The sequence below is a fragment of the Pseudozyma flocculosa genome (genome assembly GCF_000417875.1).
Source record: "Pseudozyma flocculosa PF-1 unplaced genomic scaffold scaffold00014, whole genome shotgun sequence".
Lineage (NCBI taxonomy): Eukaryota > Fungi > Basidiomycota > Ustilaginomycetes > Ustilaginales > Ustilaginaceae > Pseudozyma > Pseudozyma flocculosa.
The window spans coordinates 160045-182627 of record NW_006920882.1 but is presented as its reverse complement, the minus strand read 5'-3'; the positions used below and the strand labels follow the sequence as shown (position 1 = coordinate 182627).

At 65.0% G+C, this 22583-nt stretch overlaps 9 protein-coding genes across 9 annotated transcripts in view; 5 read left to right on the top strand and 4 right to left on the bottom strand.

Moving 5' to 3' along the window:
• The window catches only part of PFL1_04324 (uncharacterized protein), a gene marked incomplete at both ends in the record, with an annotated part of 3077 nt that extends 670 nt beyond the window's left edge, over positions 1–2407 (bottom strand). Inside the window, 2 exons of the mRNA XM_007881850.1 lie at positions 12–2044; positions 2153–2407. Of these exons, the coding sequence (XP_007880041.1) occupies positions 12–2044; positions 2153–2407 (2288 nt within the window). The remainder of the gene's footprint in view (positions 1–11; positions 2045–2152) is intronic.
• A 461-nt stretch (positions 2408–2868) lies between these two features.
• Positions 2869–3711, top strand: PFL1_04323 (uncharacterized protein; the record flags this gene model as incomplete). Its single annotated transcript, XM_007881849.1, has 5 exons — positions 2869–2873; positions 3011–3224; positions 3337–3381; positions 3496–3547; positions 3692–3711. 5 exons carry the CDS (start codon positions 2869–2871, stop codon positions 3709–3711), a joined length of 336 nt encoding a protein of 111 aa, XP_007880040.1.
• A 2278-nt stretch (positions 3712–5989) lies between these two features.
• Positions 5990–6424, top strand: PFL1_04322 (uncharacterized protein; the record flags this gene model as incomplete). Its single annotated transcript, XM_007881848.1, has 3 exons — positions 5990–6128; positions 6232–6282; positions 6405–6424. The coding sequence occupies 3 exons, from the start codon at positions 5990–5992 to the stop codon at positions 6422–6424; spliced, it is 210 nt and encodes a 69-aa protein (XP_007880039.1).
• A 478-nt stretch (positions 6425–6902) lies between these two features.
• On the bottom strand, positions 6903–10269 carry PFL1_04321 (uncharacterized protein; the record flags this gene model as incomplete). Its single annotated transcript, XM_007881847.1, has 4 exons — positions 6903–7022; positions 7162–7563; positions 7688–8398; positions 8521–10269. 4 exons carry the CDS (start codon positions 10267–10269, stop codon positions 6903–6905), a joined length of 2982 nt encoding a protein of 993 aa, XP_007880038.1.
• Positions 10270–12855: 2586 nt separating this feature from the next.
• Positions 12856–13759, top strand: PFL1_04320 (uncharacterized protein; the record flags this gene model as incomplete). The annotated part of the gene is made up of 3 exons (XM_007881846.1): positions 12856–13430; positions 13559–13622; positions 13715–13759. 3 exons carry the CDS (start codon positions 12856–12858, stop codon positions 13757–13759), a joined length of 684 nt encoding a protein of 227 aa, XP_007880037.1.
• A 107-nt stretch (positions 13760–13866) lies between these two features.
• PFL1_04319 (uncharacterized protein) lies at positions 13867–15513 on the bottom strand (the record flags this gene model as incomplete). Its single annotated transcript, XM_007881845.1, has 3 exons — positions 13867–14948; positions 15059–15354; positions 15437–15513. The coding sequence occupies 3 exons, from the start codon at positions 15511–15513 to the stop codon at positions 13867–13869; spliced, it is 1455 nt and encodes a 484-aa protein (XP_007880036.1).
• An 876-nt stretch (positions 15514–16389) lies between these two features.
• On the top strand, positions 16390–18233 carry PFL1_04318 (uncharacterized protein; the record flags this gene model as incomplete). Its single annotated transcript, XM_007881844.1, has 2 exons — positions 16390–17700; positions 17781–18233. 2 exons carry the CDS (start codon positions 16390–16392, stop codon positions 18231–18233), a joined length of 1764 nt encoding a protein of 587 aa, XP_007880035.1.
• A 147-nt stretch (positions 18234–18380) lies between these two features.
• On the bottom strand, positions 18381–19239 carry PFL1_04317 (uncharacterized protein; the record flags this gene model as incomplete). The annotated part of the gene is made up of 3 exons (XM_007881843.1): positions 18381–18810; positions 18897–18967; positions 19096–19239. The coding sequence occupies 3 exons, from the start codon at positions 19237–19239 to the stop codon at positions 18381–18383; spliced, it is 645 nt and encodes a 214-aa protein (XP_007880034.1).
• A 604-nt stretch (positions 19240–19843) lies between these two features.
• On the top strand, positions 19844–22135 carry PFL1_04316 (uncharacterized protein; the record flags this gene model as incomplete). Its single annotated transcript, XM_007881842.1, has 1 exon — positions 19844–22135. The coding sequence occupies one exon, from the start codon at positions 19844–19846 to the stop codon at positions 22133–22135; it is 2292 nt and encodes a 763-aa protein (XP_007880033.1).
• Between the last annotated feature and the right edge of the window lie 448 nt (positions 22136–22583).

The following is a 22583-nucleotide window of genomic DNA, read 5'->3' as shown; positions in this document are numbered from 1 at the left end:
GCGCCGGCGACGTAGTCGACGCCGTCGCCGCGCTCGAGGGCCTTTTGCTGCCTTTTTTCGCCTTTTCGGCCTCCTTCTTGGCCTTGGCCGCTGCCTTTTCGGCGCGGGCGGCGGCGGCGGCTGCCTTTTTCTTTTCCGTGTCCTCGTCCGGCGCGGCCTTGGATGCGCTCGAGGCCTGACGTCCGTCGGGGATCTTGATAAACTCGCGCTTGCCGTCCTTGCCCTGCACCTTGTCGAGCACGTAGTAGCCCTTGCGCTCAAACTGGATCTGGGCGCCCTCGGCCAGCTCCGACACGTTGAACGCGGCCACGGCCTCGGTGCGGAACTCGGACTGGGGCGTGATAAAGTCTTCAAACTTGTCGTCCTCCTCGAGCTTCTTCTTGGTGATGAGGTAGTCAAAGTCGAGCAGCGACACCTCGACAAACGGCCGCGTGGCGCTCTGGGCGAGCCAGGTGACCTTCTTCTTGGTCTTTTTGAAGTCGCCGCCGAGGTTGGCGTCCATGTCCATCGACTCGATGAGGCCGTCCGCGCCGACCTTCTTGCTGCGGACAAACACGTTGCCCCAGTCCATCATCGTCACCTCCTCGTTGTCGGCAAACGACTTGGCGTCCTCCTGCTCAATGTAGATGACGTTGTCGAACACCGTCGTCTTTTCGCCCAGCTCCGGGTTCTTCTTGTGGCGGGGCATCGGGCGCTCCTCGAGGCCGGGCGCGCCAGCGACGGTGCACTTGACCAGGCCGTGCTTGTCGAGCGCCACATAGCGCGGCACGACGGGGTCGATGAGGCGCTTGTTGATGGTCCAGATGTTGTCCCACTCCATGTTGATGATCTGCTGCGATGGGCCCTGGGCCAGGATAAACTCCTGGATCGTCTCGATCGTCATGCCGCGCCGCCGGATGCCGCGCACCGTCGGGAAGCGCGGGTCGTCCCAGCCAGAGACGTGGCCGTTGTCGACGAACCACTGCAGCTTGCGCTTGCTGAGCAGCGTGTAGACAAAGTTGAGGCGGCCAAAGTCCCAGATCTCGACCTTGCGCAGCTTGAGCGCGTCGAGCATCCACTGGTACTGCGGATTGCGGTCGCGGTACTCGTTGGTCCTCAGCGCGTGGGTGACGCCCTCGATGCTGTCGACGACGGGGCAGGCAAAGTCGTACGTCGGGTAGACCTTCCACTTGTCGCCGGTGCGGTGGTGCGAGACGTCGGCGTTGCAGCGGTAGATGACGGGGTCGCGCAGCGCCTTGTTGGGGTCGTCAACGCTCATCTTGGCGCGCAGGCACCACCTGCGGCCCTCCTGGCTGCCCGTCGACATCTCGGCGAAGCGGGTCAGGTTCTCCTCGACAGTGGCGTCGCGGCGCCGGCTGGCGATGCCGTCCATGCGCTGCGCCCGCATCTCCTCCTGCAGCGTGTCGTCGGCGTACGCCTTGCCCTCCTGGATCAGCTGGACGGCGTATTGGTACAGCGTGTCAAAGTAGTCGGAGGTGTGGGTGGTGACGTCGCCTTTGATTCCGAGGAGGGCCAGGTCCTCGATGATCGACTCCTCGAACTCGGTCTTCTCCTTGCTCGGGTTGGTGTCGTCGAAGCGGATAATGAGGCGGCCCTTGTACTGGCGGGCAAAGTACTGGTTGAGGATGGCGGCCTTGGCGTGGCCGACGTGGAGGTAGCCCGAGGGCTCCGGGGGGAAGCGGGTGACGACCTGGCCCTCCTTTGCGTCCTTGAGGAAGAGGTCGAAGCCGGCGGCCGTCTTCTTGCCCTTGAACTTGTTGGCCTTGGCGTCGGCCAGGGCGACGAGCGCGTCCGAGGTGGCGGGTAGCGAGTCGACGTGCTCGAACCAGCGCTTGAGGTGCGCGTGGAGGCCCTGCTTGACCAGGCCGATGACGGGCGACGAAGCGCGGATGCCGCTCCAGACGGCGAGGTCGGCGGCGGTCACGCTGTGGCCGACCAGGAAGGTGCGGAGGGCGAGGTGCTGGTCGAGGTTATCGGCGATGGCGGTAGCGGCCTGAAACGAGGCGAGCGCGAGGTTGTCGCCCTGCGAAATGAACAGGTCGACCTGCGAAGGGGGGACCGGGGCAGAAGGAGACGGTGCAGGAGGGCGACCGGTTAGCTGGAATTGCCCGCGGAAGAGGCATAGCCGTCACCGCCTCGACCTTGCACCTACCTGGGCCGATTGGTCCTTGTCCTTGCCGCTGAGGCCCTGGTGGGCATAGGCGCTGGCGAGCTCTCGGATGATGTTGAGGTAGCCGTCGACCTTTTGGCCGTTTGCGAGGACGAGGTGGGGCGGCACGCCCTCCTCAAAGTCGATCTGGACGGGCTGGGCATTGGCGCTGCTGATGAGCTTGGCGACGGCGAGAGGCGCCAGGGGGGCGACCTTGGCCGAGGGGTCGAGCTTCAGAACGGGCGGCGCAGACGACATGATGGCCGGGTTGAAGCGTCGAGTGGGTGAGGGGTAGAGGATGCAGGCTAGGAGGATGGCGAGGAGAGGACGGTCGGGGTCGACTCACCACCCCACGAGACCGGCGTTGGCGGCGGGCCAACGCCTTTTTTCGCAGAGCGCGGGCCAGGGGCCAGACGGTTGGAATCATTGAGACAGGTGCAGCGTTCGTCCAACGCTAATCTGCAAGGCAATCAATTTACCACGTAACACTGAGGCCCGGCCTCGAGAGTGGAAGAAGCGCAAAAAGTGGAGTGATCGAGGCTTGCGGCTTCTCGCTCGGGTCGGTCCAACACCACCATCATATCGCCGCCGCTCCCTGCAGTCCCCACCACCATTCTTATCCCCCCCATCCGCTCGCTCGCTCGCTCTCTTCGTCCCTCCCTGACCCCGTCCCTCGCACTCGGCCTACGTCCCACCCCCCTGAGCATCCTCCATACACGATGAGGTGAGCGTCTCCTCACGGGCCTGCTCGGACGGGCCAACGCCGCCGACTTGACGGCTTGCGGTGCACCGATCAAGCTGACCTCCTACTCCGCCCCCCTTCACCGCGTCCGCTCTCCATCCGCCTTTTCGAACCCGCAGCCAATATCTCAACGTGCCCAAGTCTGAGCTGACCGAGGTGCAGATCCGCGAGCTGGAAGAGTACGAGATCGGCCAGGGGCCCCTCTCGGTGCTGCAGCAGTCGGTGCGCAACCACACCCAGATCCTCATCTCGCTCCGCAACAACAAAAAGCTCCTCGCAAGGGTCAAGGCCTTTGACAGGCACTCGAACATGGTCCTCGAGAATGTGAAGGAGGTGAGTCGGGCCTGCGCGCCACCGCCGCCGTCGCCGCCGCCGTCGCTGGTGCGGGCAAGAGGCCGAGGCAGCTGACACTTCGACCTCCGTTGCTCGTCGTTGCTTGGAACAGATGTGGACAGAGGTACCCAAGGGCAAGGGCAAGAAGCCGGTCAACGTGAGTGCCCACTTCTCTTCTGCTCCTTGCTCCCGCTCCGAATCCAGCAAGCTCGGCTGCTCACCCTTCCGCTCGCTCTCTTTGACCCCTCTGCGCGCCTCGTCGTATTCGTAGAAGGACCGCTTCATCTCCAAGATGTTCCTGCGAGGCGATTCTGTGGTGTTGGGTGAGTTCATCGGGACTCTCGCCAACGCGCGATCGTGGGAGCCGCCGCGACGTCGAGCAGGCGGCAAGCGCGCACTCTTGTCGCCTCGGAGACCGTCGGCTGACCCGCCCCCTCCCGCCTGCCTCCGTCCTCGCTCCCGCACAGTCCTCCGCAACACGGCATGACAGCTGCTCCGATACCAGTCTCAACTTCGCATGCGCTCAATTCTCTTGTATCCAACCCCTCCTCGGCAACACCGATGCCGCTCCGTCCCGGTCCTCCTTCGCTCAAGTGTAATCATATCCCCGACCACAGCATCTCGACAAGCTCGATGCGACTCTGCCTCCATCGCAGGTTGAACCTCCCTGCCGTCGCCCCTGCTGGACGCACGATTGCCTGGGAATTGGTGAGCGCCGAAACGTCACATGATGCATCGTGAGCCAGTGGGCGGATTGCTTAGCGGAATGGTGCCGACGAGAGCCCTGGTTGCCGGATCTGCCGCCCGCCAGCGGTTCAATGCCAGGGTCGCGGCTACCTTCAGGAGAAAGCGACCGCGCACGCTCAGTCTCGATGCGCTGCGCTTGAGCTCGTAAAAGGCTCATCGAGCCAGAGCGAGAGCGTAAAGCAAGGCTGACGGGGAAGCTACGACCTTGCCACCGGGTCGCGACGACATGTGCCGCCAGTCGCATCCAGCTGATGCGCCATGAAAGCTTGTTATCAGCCGCCTCTTGCTTGCTGCTGCGTGCCACACCCCATCGCGTTGCAAGGGGGCTCTGGAGGGCCTCGCCTGGCGAGTGAGCAAAGCCAGTCGTCTCGACCATGCATGCATCTTCCGTGCGTGACGGCCCAGCCGTCCACCAACCCACGCTCGTTGTCACGCCCGTGCGCCGAGGCTGTGCCCGTTTCAGACACTGCCGCGGCAGTCGGCGGGACGGATAGCCCGAGAAGCGATGCCTCAGCCCCTCGTGTGCGCCCTGACCTGATCTTGGTCACGTTGCTGCTGACCCGGCGTCGGCCGGTCGCCGAAGACAACGGCTGACCGTGGCGACGATGTCGTCCGGCACGTAGTGCTCCCAGGAACTCGGGCGGCGGAAGGCTCACGGTTTGCCTCGTTCATACGCAGCACAGTCACAGTCGGTGAGGGGACGGGAGGCACAAAGGATCGTGCCGCGGAGCATCCGTCGACGACCCCTCGCCTCTCCTCGCGAGCGTCAGATCCACCTGCTTCAGCTCGAGAGCCTCGGTTTGGTTTTGCGGGCGTAGCAGAACCGTGGCCGACCTGGGGCGAGACGGCTGGACCGAACTCAGGAACGCGGCATCGCACGGCGCCGTGCCAGCAAGTTCGGTTCAGCCGCTCCACGCTTCGCACCCACGCTCCCGTGACCAGTTAGGCTCATGTAGGTAGGTACACCTAGCTTGCTGGCTCGGGAGCTTGCGGGGCCGTGGAGACTTGCTTGGTTACCACCGACGCTGCTATGTAGCTTGAGCTTCGGCCCGGCGCCACAAGCACGCCAGCGCCAGCGTTCCTGGCCAGGAACCTCAGCCTCCTGAGCAGCAGCAGTACGTGGGAATGCAACAGATGGTTACGCGGGGGTCGACCTGGGCCCAGCCACCGTGCGGCTCGCGCCTGGCTCGGTCGTTCGGTTGGTTGCGATGGCACTGCGGTTCGGCATCTTTCGTTCCTTGTGGCAGGCAGGCAGGCCGGTTGGGGGCCATGGACAGGGACAGCGGCAGGGGCAGAGGGGAGGTGGGGGCGCTGGTGAGAATTATTGCGTTGCGCCATGACCGCCGTCTGGGACGACCCCGGCCTAGCCTCTAGCCTGCCGGCCTGCGCGTTGCCTCTTCACGACCCACCTCGCCTGCTTGGGCGCGCTGCCGTCATTTTCTGTTGTCGACGCCCACACCGCTCCTAGCCTGCCTCTGATCATTTCCCAACCCACCTCCGCTTGGCCGTTGCCCCGAAGCCTCGCTGGTATTACGTTCCAGCCAAGCAAGTCGACGCCGGCAACCCTCGCTCGCTCTAGCGCCAAGCAAGGCTAAAGAGGCAGATAGAATAGGCAGCCTAGGCCAGGAACGTGCCGGCCTCTCTTTGTGACCCCGGCCAATCCCCTCCAGCTGCCGGCCTCGACCGGCGAGGCCGCAGAGATAAGTACTCGAGCCATCGGCCGCCTCTCGGACCCCTGACCCTCTTTCGCTCCATTCTCTCCCTTCCGCTGTGCATCCTCTCTGCTCCGCGCACAACCCCGCCCCTGCTCGACTTCCACTCACATCGACAGCTTCGAGCGTCACGTTCCGCACTTGAGCAACATCGCCCTCTCTGCCCTGTAGAGTGAGTGCAGCCGTCTAGCTCGGTCGATGAGGTCGAGAAAAGATGAAGTCTCCGAGATGAGGCCTGCTGACATCGAGCCAACCACGACCCGACGCCGTTCGTCGTGCGCTCGTCGTCCCTGTGGGCCAGGCAGGATGCAGTTCTTCCGCCAGCTCGTCGCCTTTGTGGCAATCGCGTCGCTAGCGTCGCTCTCTCTCGCTTCCCCGGTGCGCAAGTCGGAGACGAAGCACGAGGTTGGACGTGAGACCGACCCGTCTGATACCGACCCGGCTGGTGAGCAATTTCGGGCAGATCGAAGCCGCCAACGAATCTCGACCGTGGCTGACGAGAATCACCCATCGCTTCGCGCCCGCCATTCCCCCCCTGCCTTGCGAAGCCGACGCGCCCGAGGTCTCACAGGACGGTTCGTTCAGCGGGAGGCCCATCGGTGAGTCTGCTCGACGGTCGCAACGTGCGAGCCAGCTAGCCGGACACGGTGCACGAGATCCTCACCTCGACCGTGTCCCTTGGTGCCCCCCCCCCCCCCCCCCCGGCGCCTCGTTCCCACAGCCGGTTTCTACAAGAAGTGAGGGCCTTTCCCGCTTCCATCGAGCCTCGTCGTGGTCAGATCCGTGTCGCTTCGTCCTGTGCCCCTTTGCCAGATGCCTTTCCGTGGCCGCGTCGTCGCAGAACGCCCCCGTGTCGTGGAACGCTTCCCAGCCGGTCGGTCGGAACAGTCCCTCCGCAACCCCCCAGTCTCTCCTTTTCGTTCCTGAAGCGCCCCCAGTCATACCATCGCCTGCTGCCTGAGCCTCATCCTCGCCCGCGCCACGCAGCATCGGGACCATGAGCACGGCGGCCATCCAAGCGAGATGGCGAGGCCGCAATCTGACCTCTCCTTGTCGCCGTCGCCGTCGCGAGGCCGTCGAAACACGGGCAAGTGATTATCCGATTCGCAGGGATAAGGGTAGATGGAAAGCGAGGTGCGCTCCAGGACAGCCAAGTCGTGCTTTCCGGGAGCGGTGGGGCCTGAAGACCGATGGCGGCGGCAGCGGCAGAGGGTCGACATCAGATCTTGATGAGGAAGCCAATCATGATGGCAAAGATGGGCAGGAGGAGGTTGTCGTTCTGCTCCGACACGCCTTCGAGCAATCCGAGCGAGGCCGTGAGGAAGCTGTACTTCCACAGCTGCGACACGCGAGCGAGAAACGGCGACGTCGGACGAAAAGCAAGGTGGATGAGGATCGGTGCGTCAGCCTGCGGTGTCGTCAAAAGCGGCAAGGAAAGGGGATCCCGCAATGGGGCGGGCTGGGTCGGCACGACTCACGCTAAAGTGGGCACAGAGGCCCGACAGCCTTAGCAGCCAGGCGCTCGCGACGATGCTGGCGAAAAAGGCCAGGGATCCCTCGACTGTCTTGGACGAGGCGGGCCAGTAGATCCGGCCGTACCGCCGTCCGATGACCGAGGCGAGCGCATCGCCGACGCCGAGCACGAGCACGCCAGATTGGTGCAGGATCTGCGACCGTCCCTCGAGCCACAGCGGCGCGGCGCACCCCGTCAAGAGGTAAAAGTGGCTCAGGATGACGGGCCCGGAGTCCTTGTGGTCCAGGAACTCGCTCATGAAGACGTGCAGCGACGCGCCGAACGGGTAGAGCGCATAGTAGCGCACGTACTCGGCAAAGATGAAGACGGAAAAGGCCAGAGAGAAGGCAAGGTGCGTGAAGGCGGGCTGTCGGCGGGCGGCCAGGGCAGGGCAGGGCAGGGAGGCAAGCAAGTTGGCAGCACGTCCCGTCAGCTGTCGGGCCCATCGCCGAGCTTCTCTTCCCAAGGGGCCTAGGGACGACTCGACTCACATCAAACGCAATCCCCGGCACAAACAGCAGCACCGCCAGCGCGTGGAAGAACTTGCGCTTCGCGTTGAGGCTGAGGTGGGCCGCCTTCTTGATCGTCGTTGCGCCGCTCTCCTTGGCCAGCGCCGTGCCGCTCGGCTGGGTCAGCTTGATCGCGACGCCGTTGGTCCGCGACGCCGCCTCTTTGAGCTCAAGGCCGCCCGGCGCGTCGCTCGACGGCACCGTCGCGACAGCAGTGTTGTTGAGCTTGCCCTGCTGCGTGCGGCCGTACGGGGCCGGGCCGAGGCCGCGGAAGCGTTTGGCGCGCGCCACGACCGTCTGCCAGCCGAGGATCGACCCGCCCACCAGCAAGGCCCAGTAGGCGACCAGCACCGGGCGTGACCACGGCTTCGGGCCCTTGACCAGGAACTGGATCGCCCAGATCCACGGGTCCCGCCTGACGAGCATCCAGCGCACCCACATGCCCAACACGCCGACAACGTAGACGGCGGCGAAGAAGTAGAAGAAGCCCGCCAGCAACCTCCGGTGCAGGTTCCGCTTGTCCGGCCAGCGGAGGCGGTGTGTCGGCTTCTGCGCGAGGTTGCGCGAGAGGTAGAGGAGCGGCGAGAGCAGGAAGCCCACGATAAACGTGCCGACCACCAGGGCTAGCTGGAAAATCAGCAGCGGCGTCGGACGTCGGAATGTCTTGATGTACGGTGTAGTCACCGGCAGCAGCTGAGCGGAGGGTGGGCGGTCGACAAGAGGGTTGCGTCGGTTGTTGTCAGCCAGGTCCGCCGTGGGTCATCGGATGATCCGCGTCGCCGCCGCGTCTTCCCGCCCCCTGCAGCAACACTCACCTTTGCGATTGTCAGGTTGGTGGTCTCCATCGTCAGCGTGACGCCGAGCGCGGCCACGATGCCGAGCTCGCCAAGGGTGAAGCTCTTGCGCGCCAGCCTGGAAATCGTGTAGAGGTTGGCCTGGAACAGCATGCAAGCCGTGACGACCTCCCACCGGTACATGTTGGCCCACAGCGGTACGCCGTGGTACATGGCGATTTCGCGCACGCCTTCAAGCACCGCCGTCAGGATACAGGCAAAGAGGGTGAAGCTGCCGAGCTTCCTCCAGTTACTCCGAGGGAACTCGTGCGGCCGCTTGATCCAGATCGTGGCGAGCAGGTGGCAGAGCAGCGCGGTCGACGTGAGGCAGGTAAGGCTGATGAGGTTGTAGCGGGACAGCACGAGCGACGTCATGCCGGCGATGGGCTTGTGGTCGTGGAGCAGGATCGGGGGTGGACCCTCGACGATCCAAGGCGGTCGCGGCAGCGGCTCGCCCGCAGCCGAGGCCCTCGCCTTGGTGGCGGCCTGGTCGTCGAGCGCCGACAGCAAACTCGTGGCAGCGATGATCGGGGGTATCAGAAGGCCGATCAGGGCTCCGTCGTCGCCGCAGGTCCGGTAGTTGCGGTGGTCCGTCGCCCAGATGGCGCCCTGCTCCCACTGGTTGCGCAGGAAGAAGTAGAGGGCGCTGGCGACGGTGACTGCACCGAGCTCGAAGGCGTGGCACCGCGTCTCGGCCCGCTCGTCCAGCGAGATGAGGTGGTAGGTGGCACCAGCGGCTGTGAGCACAAAGAGGGCTTCCACGGTCGGGTTGACGCGCAGCCCACGCCGCCTCCGCTTGCGATTTTGCGCGTTGGCCTCGTTGCCCGCGGGCGACGCCGGCGGCGTAGCTTTCTTGTCGTTGCCTGCGACCGACCCCCCGTTTTGTGCGTTGGCGCCGCCCTTGGCCTTTGTCGTCGGTCCGCTGGCGCCCGCAGCCGCCTTGCCGTTGCTGCCTGCCGTGGAAACCTGCTCCCCTGGCAGCGCCAGTGAGGCCTTCTTCGGCGAGAGGCTCTTGGCGCCGCTGCTATTCCCGTCGGCCTTGCGCAGGAGGGCCCTCTTGGACTTCTGGGTGGCGCCGCTTACGCTTGATGCGGGATCCGCCGTCGCACCGGTGGCCGGTGGGTAAGGGCCGTGCAGCTCGCCGTGGAACGAACGTGGCCGCTCGGTGCTCCTCTTGACGGCGACGTCCCAGTCGAAGCCCTCGTATCCCGACGTGGACCCTCCTTCGTCGCTACTGGACGAGTAGCCGGTGTGCGCGCCTCCGGAAGGCCCGGCAGAGTAGGCTGCGCTCGAATAGGGCGCGGCCGATAGGTCGTCGGGATCCTCGCGCTCCGTCATCGAGTCGGTCTCGACGCTCGCCTCCCGGACGTGCAGGAGCCTGCCTGCGGGCCATTGTGCATTTGCCGTGCCGAGCTCGTTGGGTAGCGATTGCTGCTTTCTTGGCTTTGACGGGTCTCCCTGCTGTTTCCGGCTGCTGCTGCTGCCGCCGCCGCCGGTCTGCGCAAGGCCGCTGGGGCTTGGCCTGCGGCGGACGGCCGAGCTCTCTGCGAGGTCCTGGCTATGCCTTCTGCTGCTCGTGGTCGCCGTCAGCTTCGACTTGCGCCACTCGCGGACGCCATCCCTGCTGTCCTGGTTCGAGTGTCTGCGAGCATGCTTGCGGGGTTTGGTGAGGTCAAAGGTGGGGCGCTCGATGATGGGCGAGGCGGTGTCGGCCGACCAGCTTCGCTCCATGTCGTTGCGTCACGGCCGCGCGGCCAGCCGCTTTCGCTGCCGGCGAGGGAGGCACAGAGAGCGAGATAGCGTTCGGAGTTGGAGTGTGGGCTGCTATCACGGGAAGAGCAATGCTACGCCGACGGACTAAAGCTGCGGAAGCGCGTCGAAAACGGCCTGAGCCGGTGGAAGCGGGCAGGCAGATGTGCTTGTGCGATGAGAACGGGCGGTGACAACGGGCCGCGCGCGGCAGAGCGGTGATGGAGGTGATGATGGTGGTGGTGGTGGTGGTGGTGGTGGTGGTGGAAGAAGCGGGGCTGTTTGTTGCGGGAGCAAGGGCAGGCAGGGCAGGCCTAGGCTAGGGTTTGGGCAGGTTGGTTGGCGAGCCACGCGGGTCCACGGGCAGGCCAGAGGGAAGGCCAGCAGGCAAGAGGGCAGGTGGGCGGGTGCGCGGCTCCATGGCCCCGAAGAGGTGGAGGCAACGACGCCCGCCTCGATGCCGATGCTCGCCCGCCCCTCGGCCCACCGCCCCCGTCTGGCCGCCAGCCGCAAGGTGGGGCCTTCGGTAAGCGCCGACGATCAGGCAGCAGCCTGGCTGGTTCCTTCTTCCCTGCACCGCCTAGTCGGCCCACCTGCCTCTTGCTTTCTCCAGCCAGCTGGCCCCCTTTTGCCTGCTTGCCTGGTGGTTGGCGAGCAAAGGCGGACAAAGGGTTACGGCGGAAGCAGCCTGGCGCGCCACCGTACGTGTATGGCAGCAGCATCCATCCGAACGCTCCAAGCGAGTCGCGCACGTACTTCAAAGGGTCCAGCCCGACCGTCGTTCTGGCGAAGAAAGCAATCCACGCTGCTGCCCTCGCCGCCGGCTCTCCTTCTCGCTCTCAACTCTATGCGAACGGGAAAAAGGCGTGAAAAATGCTCGCGCAAAATCCCAAAGGCAGGCCAGGCGCTGCCAGGCGACGCTCTTCCCATCGCCGCTGGCACTTGACCTCGTCGTCGAGACAAACGTACGGGATACAAAAGTGGCGTGCGGCACAGCGGGCAGGCGATTCCAAACAAATGCACGCACCGCAGGCGCATGCCATAACATGGTCGGCGACACAGAAGAGCTGCTGCCATCGTGCCACCGTGCCAGCCTGCCGGTCGGTTCTCGGGGCCTTTGAGAGCGCGCGCGCTGCCGACGACGTCGAATCGCCTCGTGCCTCGTCGGGCCGCCGCCGTCTTCGGACCACGCCGGCCGCCCTGGCCCGCCTTCGAAACATGGCAGGCAGGGCGTTTCGACGGCCACTTGGCCCGCGCATGAGCTTCAGGAGCGCCCCCCGCAGCGGAATCTCCGGTGGGCGGCGTCGGCTTCCCTGCAGATCGGCACCAGAGGCGCCTTGCCGTACCCTGACCGCGCCAAGGCTGGGCCGGGCCCTGGAAGCGGGGAGATGCGTATTGTGAACTCACAGAATTATTTGTACATTCATATACGCAACATTTGAGGTCCCCAACATCAACAGGCCGGTTGGCCCAATTGGTAAGGCGTCTGACTACGATCATAGCACACACGCCTTGGTTCTGAACATCATCGATAATCAGGAGATTCTGGGTTCGAGCCCCAGGCTGGTCATCTTCTTTTTCCTCAGCGCTTTCTGAGCATCATGCTGGAGGCCGAAGACTTTTTGGAGCCGGGAAGGCGGGGTGGTTTGAACCAAATCCAGATTCTGGGTTCGAGCCCCAATGCTGGTCACTTTTTTTTTATTTTATTTTTTTTATTTTTATTTTTATGTTTATTTTTATTTTATTTTTTCACCCCTTTTCTCACTTCGCCCGCCCCGTCACTCATCGCACCTGACGGTGTCGAGGCAAGCGCTGACTTTTAGCTCTGCCGTTGAGGGCGAGGGAAGTAGCCGCAGCCTGAGTCAAGAGGCGAGCGTCCGACGCTACCTGCGACGGCCACACCCTTGGCGTGCCATGTCCGACGACTCTGGCGCAAAAAAAAGATTGCAGCGTGGCGAGCCAGGTGAATCACGACCATCTTGGGCTCGAACCCAGCATCTGTCCACCCTTCCTGCCGTGACCGGCTTGTCTACCGGCTTCTTCGAGCCTGCAAGATCTTGCCCTCCGCCAAGGGCAAAAAGCAATGACCAGCCTGGGGCTCGAACCCAGAATCTCCTGATGATACAACAGAGAGCACAAGGCGTGTGTGCTACTATGATCGTAGTCAGACGCCTTACCAATTGGGCCAACCGGCCTGTTCTTGTCACGGGCCGGAGTTTTGCATATACAATCTTATGCGCTTGAAAGTGTGAATATCGACCTTCCTGGGCTGGCCCGTGCTTGCTCTGGCCCTGTCAAGCTGGTCACTTCCGCGGGCGCAGGCGACGCGACACGTCCCTCGAAGCGGCGCAGGTCTGGGCCCGGAGCGCGGATGTGTCTAGCCTGCATGGCCTGGTGTGGACTGGCCCGCAACCAACATCTCTGTGTGTCTGTCTTCCTCTCCCTCCCTCCCGTCCTCATCCATCGCTCGGTGTCCGTCTATCAATACCCGCCGGGATCAACGCCACTAGACTCGTTCCCAGGTCGCTTCGCTCTCAACGCCCGCCCTTAGAAGACACGTTTGCAAGCATGGCGGAACCGCGTCGTTCGTCCCGCGTAGCCAGCCGCGGCAATGCCGCCTCCAACGGCACCGCTGCATCTACAATCGCATCCACAAAGGCCGCCGCGCCTGCCGCAGCCGCAGCCGCACCCAAGGCCAAAGCCAAGCGACCCGCCGCCTCGGCCGATGCGGACGACAAGACCAGTGCGGCTGCGGACGAAACGGCGTCCAAGAAATCCAAGCCCACCCCTGCCGCCGCCGCCTCCGCCTCGTCGGGGGTTCTGACGGTCGGCTCTCCGCTGCCCTCTCTCTCGCTGATCACAACGTCGGATGCAAAGGTGGACCCGTCGACGTTCCGCAAGACGGTCATCTTCACCTACCCGCGCGCCAACACGAGCGGGTGCACCACCCAGGCCAAGGCCTACCGCGACGCCTACGACAAGTACACCGACGCCGGCTACGCCGTCTACGGACTCAGCAACGACGGCGTCACCCCGCTCAAGAACTGGAAGGACAAGCTTGGAATCAAGTTTGAGCTCATCTCGGACCCCAAGAGGGACCTCGTCGGCGCCCTGACCGGGAGCAAGGACAAGACGCGGAGGTCGTGAGTCTTGTTCTGTCGTCGTTCCCACGCGACCGCTCGCTGTCGACAGACGGGCGATGGCGACACGGCGGCTGACTCTCTCTCTGACCCTCTGCTGCGTTGGCACCCTTGGAATCGCGCGCGGACAGGCACTTTGTCATTGACGAGGACGGCAAACTCGCCCTCTCGAAGCTGAGCGTCAAGCCGCCGGAGGTGAGCCCGTCCCTGCCTTTTTCCCACCCTTAGCCTTACACGGCGACCCTGGCGTGCTGACACCCTCCCGCCCCGCCCCTTTGTGCCGGCAGAGCTCGAGCGACGCCCTCGCCTTTATCCAGAAGAGCAACAAGTAGAGCAGAGCCTCGAATTGCCACCTGTACCATCCCCCCCATTCCCGTCCCGGCCAATACCAGTTTGATGCCCCCCCTGTAACGGTCCCACCTCGCCCCCGCCTCGTCTTTCACTTGACCTTGAGAATCCAGGTCCCGTCCTTGGTCTCCGACACGCGCGCCCGCACCTCTTCGCTCGCGATGGCCGCAGACGACGAGGAGGACGAGATAAAGTCCAACAACCGTCGGCCCTCGATGGCTCCAGGGGCGCCGGCCGCGAGGCTCGTAGCTGCCAGCCGCGTGCTGAGCTCGTCGTCGTCGTCGGCAGCCGCGCCATCGTGCGGGTCGTCGGCGTCCCATTCGTCGGGCACGTCGTGGCCTTGCGTTCGTGGCCGTGGTGCAGGCCGCGTGGGCTGCCCGACCGTGCCGTCCTGGGCCGGCGGTTCAGGTAGGGCGTCTGCGCCGAGCACGAGGACCCTCGTGATCCAGTCGCCGTCTCTGCGGGCGGCCGCAACACCGCTCGGCGTCTGCGGCGCCGAGGTCGTCGTTGCGTTCGCCAGGATGGCCACGTGCGAGGACACAGGGACGTGGAGGTAGGCTCGACGTACCGTGCGCCACGCCACCTCCCTCAAGGTGGGGACGACCTGGAGGACGAGGATGCGCTGCCAGATCGTCAGTGCGCCGTGAGACGACAGTAGACGATGCAGCTGGAACACGTTGGCGTCGCGCACGATGCGGTAGACTTGCTCTGCCACGTCGAGCGCCGCCGTCGCCCCGTCTGGCAGCGCAGAAAGGCCGATCGACTTGGCCTGGTCGTCGAGGGATGCGTGGACTGTCTGTCGCAGGGCGGGGTACTCCTTGAGCGACGAGGACAGGGATGCGCCCTGCGCCGCTGCGGGCGCCGAGGCGTACTGCCCGAGGCGGCTAGCGTGGCTCGAGAGGCACAGCGAGCGTAGGAGTAGCAGGCTTGCCATGTGGGCACGGAGGACCAGCAGATCCGCTGGCGAGGACGACGCTGCCTGGCCGACCGCGAAGCGAGAGTCGACTCCGATGTGTTCGACGTCTTCCATGACGTTTCGACCTTCGGGCGATGGTATCGTGTCGGTCTCGAGGGGTATCGCGGGGTACAGATCCAGGACCAGTCTTGGCAGGCTCGAAGCCAGCTGCGGGATGTTGAGACAGAGCAGGGCGAGATAGACGGACAGCTCGTAGACTGCGATCGAAATGAGGGGCGGCAAGTCGCGGTTGTCAAAGGAACGACAGCGTCAGTTCAGCAGACGTCGACGCTGTCGAGTCCAGGCTAAGCAGGCCGAGCGCGCTCACCATCCAGTGTGAAGGCGTCTAGGTGCCCGGATGCCACGCAGCCTTCCCTGAGCTTGCGCACCATGAGCATGACCTGTTCCACGTCGTCCTTTTTGGCGTCCATTTTGGCCCTCGCTCCCGACGTCGATGCCGACGCCGACGCCGATGTCAACGCCGGTGCACGGCTGCTCGGCGCGCCAAGGTAGCTCTCGGCGAGCAGGACGGGCAATTCGACGTCCCGACTGCCCGCGAACCGCCTGTCGATCTGAGCTGAGATGTAGGCCCGGAACTCTCTCTGTGTGGTGCGGTCAGTGAGGCTAGAATGGTGGTAGCGCGATGCAGATGGACTGTCAGCTCGGGAGGGTCAGAGAGCACGCGAGGGACGCCGAGGCTGCTCACTCTGTCCCGCCCTGCTGCGCAATGTCTCCAGAGACGGCGGTATCGAGACCGCGGCTGGGACTTGCCAGGAGCGCCATGCGGTCGACCTGGCCGCCGAGGGGCCTCGATTCGTCTCGTGGTCGCAGGCCACCTGTGCCTATCGGCGATGCCGACGGCGAGGCTCGAGGTGTTCGTGTTGGAGCGGGCGAGGACGGCGGGTGCAGCGAGACAGAGACGCTCGATCTCGCAGGGTATCCTTGCTTCGCCGATGGCTTGACGCTCGAGGAGGAAGCCGATGTGGGAGGCTGGGCCGCTGTCGTTGCGACGGAGGTGCCCGACGTGGCCCATCGGGACGTGGCCGACGAGCGAGGCGCCGCTTGCATGGACGATGCTCCAGCTGAGCTGCGTTCCGGCAGCGTCCGTTGCGATGGAGTGGACGCAGCTGGTTGAGATGGCACCGCCCATCGGCTCGCTGCCGACCCGGTCGATGGCTGTCCCGATGTCGAGGCTGTCGTCGCCGTCGTTGTTGACCGGGCCCGCAGCCGCCCCTCGTCCTCTTGCTCCTGTTGCCGTCTGCGAGCCGCCACGCTGCTGCTCGTCCACACGGGCCTGTCGGGCCTCTTTGCCCCTCCGCTTGCCGACATTGGGCAGGATAGGGAGAGGGAGGGATTGTCAGATGAGACTGTGGTGTCAAGAGGGCAGGGTGCTGCAAGGAGGTGGTCGGTGATGGGAAGGAGCAGGCCGACCCACCTCGACCACCTACCTCCACACGCTTCCTGCGACCGGTCAGGCGGCGCACCGGCCGGCACCCGGCGTTCTTCAGCCCAGCCAGGAGGACCCTTGAAGCCGCACCCCTTCCCCACTGCCTCGACTCGACCTTCCCGTCCCACCCCTCGCCGTGTCGACGAACCACTCTCCCGCCCCTGCTCGCCTTGCTCGACGCTCCAACCTGCTCTGCAGTAGAGACAGCAAGTATGCCGCCTATCCCGGTCGCCGCCCCATCTGCCACGGCGGGCTCGGCGACGCTGCCGGCGCAGAGCCTGCCACCTGTGCCCCGCATCGCGCTCGACGCCGCCACCCTCGGCCGCATCTCGCCGCCGGTCAAGCGCATCAACAGCGACAGCGACACGCTCCTCTGGATCTCGTCCGAGGCGCGTGGCATCTACTCGCTCTTTGTACAGAGGATCGCAGAGGCGTGCGTCGGCAAGCCCACCCGGCCGCTGCCGCCCCGTCCGGCTTCGGCAGCGCATTCGATCGACGCGCAGGAGCCGATGGAGCGACTCCTTCAATTCGTCCGCCACATCGACGCGTGGACAGATGAGATCGAGCCGCAGTCGAAGCCGCAGAGGTTCGGCAACCTCGCCTTCCGCGACTGGGGAGCGAGGCTCGAGGAGAGGGCCGACGAGCTGCACCGGCAGCTGCTGCCTCTCCATCTCCACGCCTTTATCCCAGAGTTGTCGCCCTACCTCGTCGAATCCTTTGGCTCGTTTGTCCGCATCGACTATGGCTCGGGCCACGAGTTCTGCTTCGCAGCATGGCTTTGCTTCCTCTACCGCCTTGGCTTCTTCGAGGCGGGCAAAGACGACGGCGACGACGGCGGCAGCTCGTCGCACCAGATGTGGCCTCCGACGCAGATCGAGGAGAGGCTCGGCCTCGAAGCCTTTCCCCTCTACCTAGACACCGTATGGCGGCTGCAGGACCGCTACGGCCTCGAGCCGGCGGGCAGCCACGGCGTATGGGGCCTGGACGACTACCAATTCCTGCCGTACGTCCTGGGAGCGGCCCAGCTGCGATCGCAGTCGACGCTGCGACCGAGCCAGATCGTGGTGGCATCGGCCCACCCGCAGCTTCTCGGCTCGCTTCCGGACAAGACGCCATCGACCCTCATCTCGCACCCTCCGACCATCCCCTCGGCCCTCCTCGCTCCGGCCTCCTCGTCTGCCTCGTCGGCCAGTGACGAGACGCCGCTGCCCAACCTGTACCTCACATCGCTGCTGCGCATCCAGGTGCTGAAGCGCGGCCCGTTCCACGAGCACTCGCCGCTGCTGCACGACATCTCGACGAGCGTGCCCAACTTTATCAAGACGTACACGGGCATGGTCAAGATGTACGAGGCCGAGTGCCTCGACAAGAGGGTCGTGGTGCAGCACTTCAAGTTCGGCGGCGTCGGCTTCGTGTGGGACCCGTCGGGCGCCAGGTCGGGTCACTCGAGCTCCATCGCATCGTTTGAAGCCTCGGCAGCTTCCGGCTCGGCCCATCCGACTGCAGCGGCGTCGTTGGGCATGGTGAGGGGCAACGCGAGCTCGATGGGCGTACCGACAACGCGGATGACGGCACCCGCACCGCAGTCTGCAGCTGCGACCAGGATGCCGCCGTCGCTCATGCCCGCTTCGGCGACGCGAGCGCCGTTTGCGCGTCCGCCTGCCTCTACGGGCGTCCCTCCGAGCACCTCGATGCCATCGGGCCGGACGACGGTGCCGACGGCGACGATGCCCCCTCCGCCTCAGCCGGGAGCGCGTCCCGGACAATCGAAGACGACGGGATCCGGAAGGGAGGGTCACGCCGCCGCAGCTCCGACACCGACGCCGAGGCCGACGCCTTCTTCGATGCAGCCGACGCGGACGAGCGCTGTGGGATCAGCTGCGCAGCCAACGCCGGCACCCACGGCGAGACCCGTCACAGGCGGCGCGACGCCGGCTTCTGCCACCAGCGCGTCGCAGCCCGGTCCAACTCCTACGTCGACACAGAGGCCAACATGATGCCACCTCGCCAGCAGCCGCAACGAAATGCAAACGATGACCTGCCATCGGTGGTGTGAGTGTGAGCACTGCGATGACGTCGGTGGTCGGTGTTTGTGACGGGGCCGAGGCGACGTGAGGGAAGAGACTAGAATACAACCGCCGCGTTGGGATGCTGGCGGTGCGGGGGCTTCGAGGAGGTGGATAGGTTCGGGGCCGAATCGGCATCATGCGGCCTTGCTACCGGCACGGCCGAGGTCTCTGGACTCTTCGGGGCTGACCGAGGGAGTGTACTGCCTCAGGGTGGCCGAACGGTCGGCGGCGGGAGGGGGACCGCCGTGCGGAACAGCGGAACCGGTCGGCGAGTGAGCTCTAGACCCATCCGCGGGCGCGCCGGAGCCGTATCGGTAGGGCTGTGCCGCTCGGTCGTCGTGTTCGGGGTAGGCGTAGGGATCTGCGCCAGGACGGGACGAGGCGTGCGGAGTCGAGCGGACGGGCGCGCCGTAGCTCGGCCCATACGAGGTCGCTGCGCTCGGCCCGCCCTGCGGGTGGTGGGGAGGGTAATGGTCCACTGGATGCCCTGCCGCGTCGTAGTGGTGCGAGGGGGCGCGGAAGGACTGCGGCGCTGTCTCCGCTTCGAGTCGCTCGTACAGGATGCTAAAGGCAAGAGGGAACGGGGCATGGGGTCGGGTCAGCGAAATCAAGCCGAGGTTCCCAGGAGGGCTAATTCAGAGGCGACTCACGCCCTCTCGAGCCGCATGCGCTGGATGTTGCGCTTGATCCTCAGCGTCTTCAGATGGAGCTTCTCGTTCTCCTGAGATGGGCGACGAGTCGGTGGGCGTTCGACAAGGGATGCATCACGGCTCGGGTCAGCAGGCGGATCGACAAGGGAACGCTTCGCCCACAGCGCTCGCCGAGGGAGGCGACTCGCCACCCACTCACCGTCTCGATCTCGCGCGTCTTCTTCTTGAGCTCCTTGTACTTGTGACGGTACTTTGCGGCATCGCCTTGGATGGCGACCGAGGAGCTGTAGGCCTTGGACTTGGTCTTGACCGGCTGCGTGTTGGGCGTGTTCTGCGTCGACATGGTGGGCTGCGATCGAAACGGTGGTAGAACAGGAGCGCGAGCGGGGCGGCAGTTTGGAGCGAGAGAGAGGAGGGGGACCGAAGATTGCCGGAGCGATGGCGACCGAAGGCGTCGAAGCGGTGATGGTGATGGTCAGCAGCCAGGCCTCAGGCGGTTGCGTGTGGAGAAGGGAGGCAGCAAAGCGCGGAGAGCGAGTCAGGGTGCACGGGGGTGAATGGACCGGCCGCCCGATCGGAACGGTGGAACGAGACAACCATCGGGCCCCACTGAGGGACCGAGCGAGCGAGCGAGCAAGCCAGGCCAGGCAGGCCAGCAGCAAGAGAGCGAAAAAAAGGTGCAGATAGAGGGATGCGGCGGGCTTCCCGTCCTCGGCGAGGCACTCAGGCAGGCCCACCTGTGTCGTTTGTGCCTCTGCTCGCGACCAACACCTGCCACCACACGCCCTCTCCTGCCGACTTGCACTTCAGACCAACACCACTTGCTCGCCGGCTGCACCGACTCAACGGCGAGACCACGTCCCCTCGCACCACAGCGTCCGCCCTCGACTTTCGGCTCTGCCGCATCGCCCTCTCCCCTCGTCCACCCTTAGAACCGACCCTCGAAGATGTCGTCGGCAGCGCCGCAACCCGTGTCGTCGACGGCTGAGCCGCGCGACCCCGTCTCGGACCTTGCCGATGCCACCGAAAAGGTCAAGGTCGGCGCAGCCGCCGACGGCGACAAGAAGCAGCAGCAGAAGCAGCAGCAGCAGCAGCAGCAGCAGCAGCAGCAGGCCAAGGGCGAGAAGAAGCCCAAGGCCAAGAAGGACGCAGCGGCTGGGGGCAGCAGCATGCCGCTCGAGTTTACGCCGAAGCCGGCCTACTTTGACCACCGCATCGCCATGTTTGAGAAGCTCAAGGCGGAGCAGGACGCGCACGCCGCCAGCCAGCCGCGCCAGCCCATCCAGGTGACGATGCCCGACGGCTCGGTCAAGGAGGGCACCGCGTGGGAGACGACGCCCATGGACATCGCAAAGCAAATCTCAAAGAGCCTGAGCGAGCGCGTCGTCATTGCAAAGGTCGACGACACGCTCTGGGACCTGGAGCGCCCGCTCGAGCAGAGCGCCAAGCTGCAGCTCTTTGACTTTGAGTCGCCCGAGGGCAAGCGCGTCTTCTGGCACTCGTCGGCCCACGTGCTCGGCGAGGCGGCCGAGAAGCACTACGGCTGCCACCTCTGCATCGGACCGCCGACCGACGAGGGATTCTTCTACGAGATGGGCATGGGCGACAGCAAGGAGCGCATGGCCAGCCAGGCCGACTTCCCCGCCCTCGAGACGCTCATCAAGGGCGCCATCAAGGAAAAGCAGCGCTTCGAGCGCCTCGTCGTCTCCAAGGAGCAGCTCCTCGAGATGTTCCACTACAACAAGTACAAGCAGCACATCATCAACAGCAAGATCCCCGACGGCACCTCGACCACCGTCTACCGCTGCGGCCCCATGATTGACCTGTGCGTCGGCCCGCACATTCCGCACACGGGCCGGATCAAGGCCATGGCGGTGCTCAAGAACTCGGCGTCGTACTTCCTCGGCGACCAGAACAACGACTCGCTCCAGCGCCTCTACGGCATCTCGTTCCCCGACGGCAAGATGATGACCGAGTACAAGCAGTTCCTCGTCGAGGCCGCCAAGCGCGACCACCGCAAGATTGGCAAGGAGCAGGAGCTCTTCATGTTCCACGAAATGTCGCCCGGCTCTTGCTTCTGGCTGCCCCACGGCGCCCGCATCTACAACACCCTCCAGGACTACCTCAAGACCCAGTACCGCCAGCGCGGCTTCGACGAGGTCATCTCGCCCAACATGTACAACTCGAAGCTGTGGGAGACGTCGGGCCACTGGCAAAACTACAAGGACGACATGTTCGTGCTCGGCGTCGACAAGGAGACGTTTGGCCTCAAGCCCATGAACTGCCCCGGCCACTGCCTCATGTTTGGCACGCGCGACCGCTCGTACAAGGAGCTGCCGCTGCGCCTGGCCGACTTTGGCGTCATTCACCGCAACGAGGCGAGCGGCGCCCTGTCGGGCCTGACGCGCGTCCGCCGCTTCTGCCAGGACGACGCCCACATCTTCTGCCGCGCCGAGCAGGTCGAGGACGAGATGGCCGGCTGCTTCGACTTCCTCCAGGCCGTCTACGGCCTGTTTGGTTTCACCTTCAAGCTCGAGCTCTCGACGCGGCCCGAAAAGTACCTCGGCGACATCGCCACGTGGGACGCCGCCGAAAAGCGCCTGGCCGCCGCCCTCGACAAGTTTGTCCCGGGCAAGTGGGAGCTCAACCCGGGCGACGGCGCCTTCTACGGCCCCAAGATTGACATCACCATCAGCGATGCCATGCGGCGCCACCACCAGTGCGCCACGATCCAGCTCGACTTCCAGCTGCCGCAGCGCTTCAACCTCGAGTTCCGCAAGCCGGCGTCGTCGGGCGACGACGACCAGACGGAGCGCCCCGTCATGATCCACCGCGCCATTGTCGGCTCGCTCGAGCGCTTCATCGCCATCCTCACCGAGCACTTTGCGGGCAAGTGGCCGTTCTGGCTGTCGCCGCGCCAGATCCTCGTGGTGCCCGTCACGACGTCGGTCTACGACTACGCCAAGTCGGTCCAGACGCGCCTGTGGGACCAGGGCTTCTTTGCCGACGTCGACCTGAGCGACAACACGCTGCCCAAAAAGGTGCGCAACGGCGAAATCGCCCAGTACAACTTCGTCATCGTCGTCGGCCACGAGGAGATGGAGAGCCAGAGCATCAACGTGCGCAACCGCGACGACGTCAACATGAAGGGCAAGGCCGAGACCATCCCGCTCGACAAGGCCGTCGCCATGTTTGCCAGCCTCAAGAACGAGAGGCGGTTGGAGAACAAGCTGATCTAATGTCGCTCGCGGTGGGTAGAGGGGGGATGGTTGACCGATCAGGCAAGTGGCGGACGCGGGCGTGGGGCCCTCGCGACTCGACGATGCTGCTAGACCACAGAGGAAGCCGCAAGACGCCGCAGCCCCTTGCTACACGGCTCTGCTCTCCTGTAACGCAGTCGACCCGGAAATCACGACGGCGTTGGAAGTAATGGAGATGAGACGTTTACAGAGCTTCGAGGTCGGATGCCACGGCCAACGGGCCGAGAGCCGAGCCAGAACGCCGGCCATCCGCGGCGCCACGAGCACATGAAGGTCGCAGGAGTTCAATCCCAACGTCGGCGGGTCGGAGTCGCTTGCGACGGCTCCCCGTCACCTCATCGGTACTCGTAAAAGACGGTATCGCCTCGAGGCCAGCGTTGCATCTGCCATTTGCTGGCATGGTATATGGCGTGGCGGGGAAGGGGGC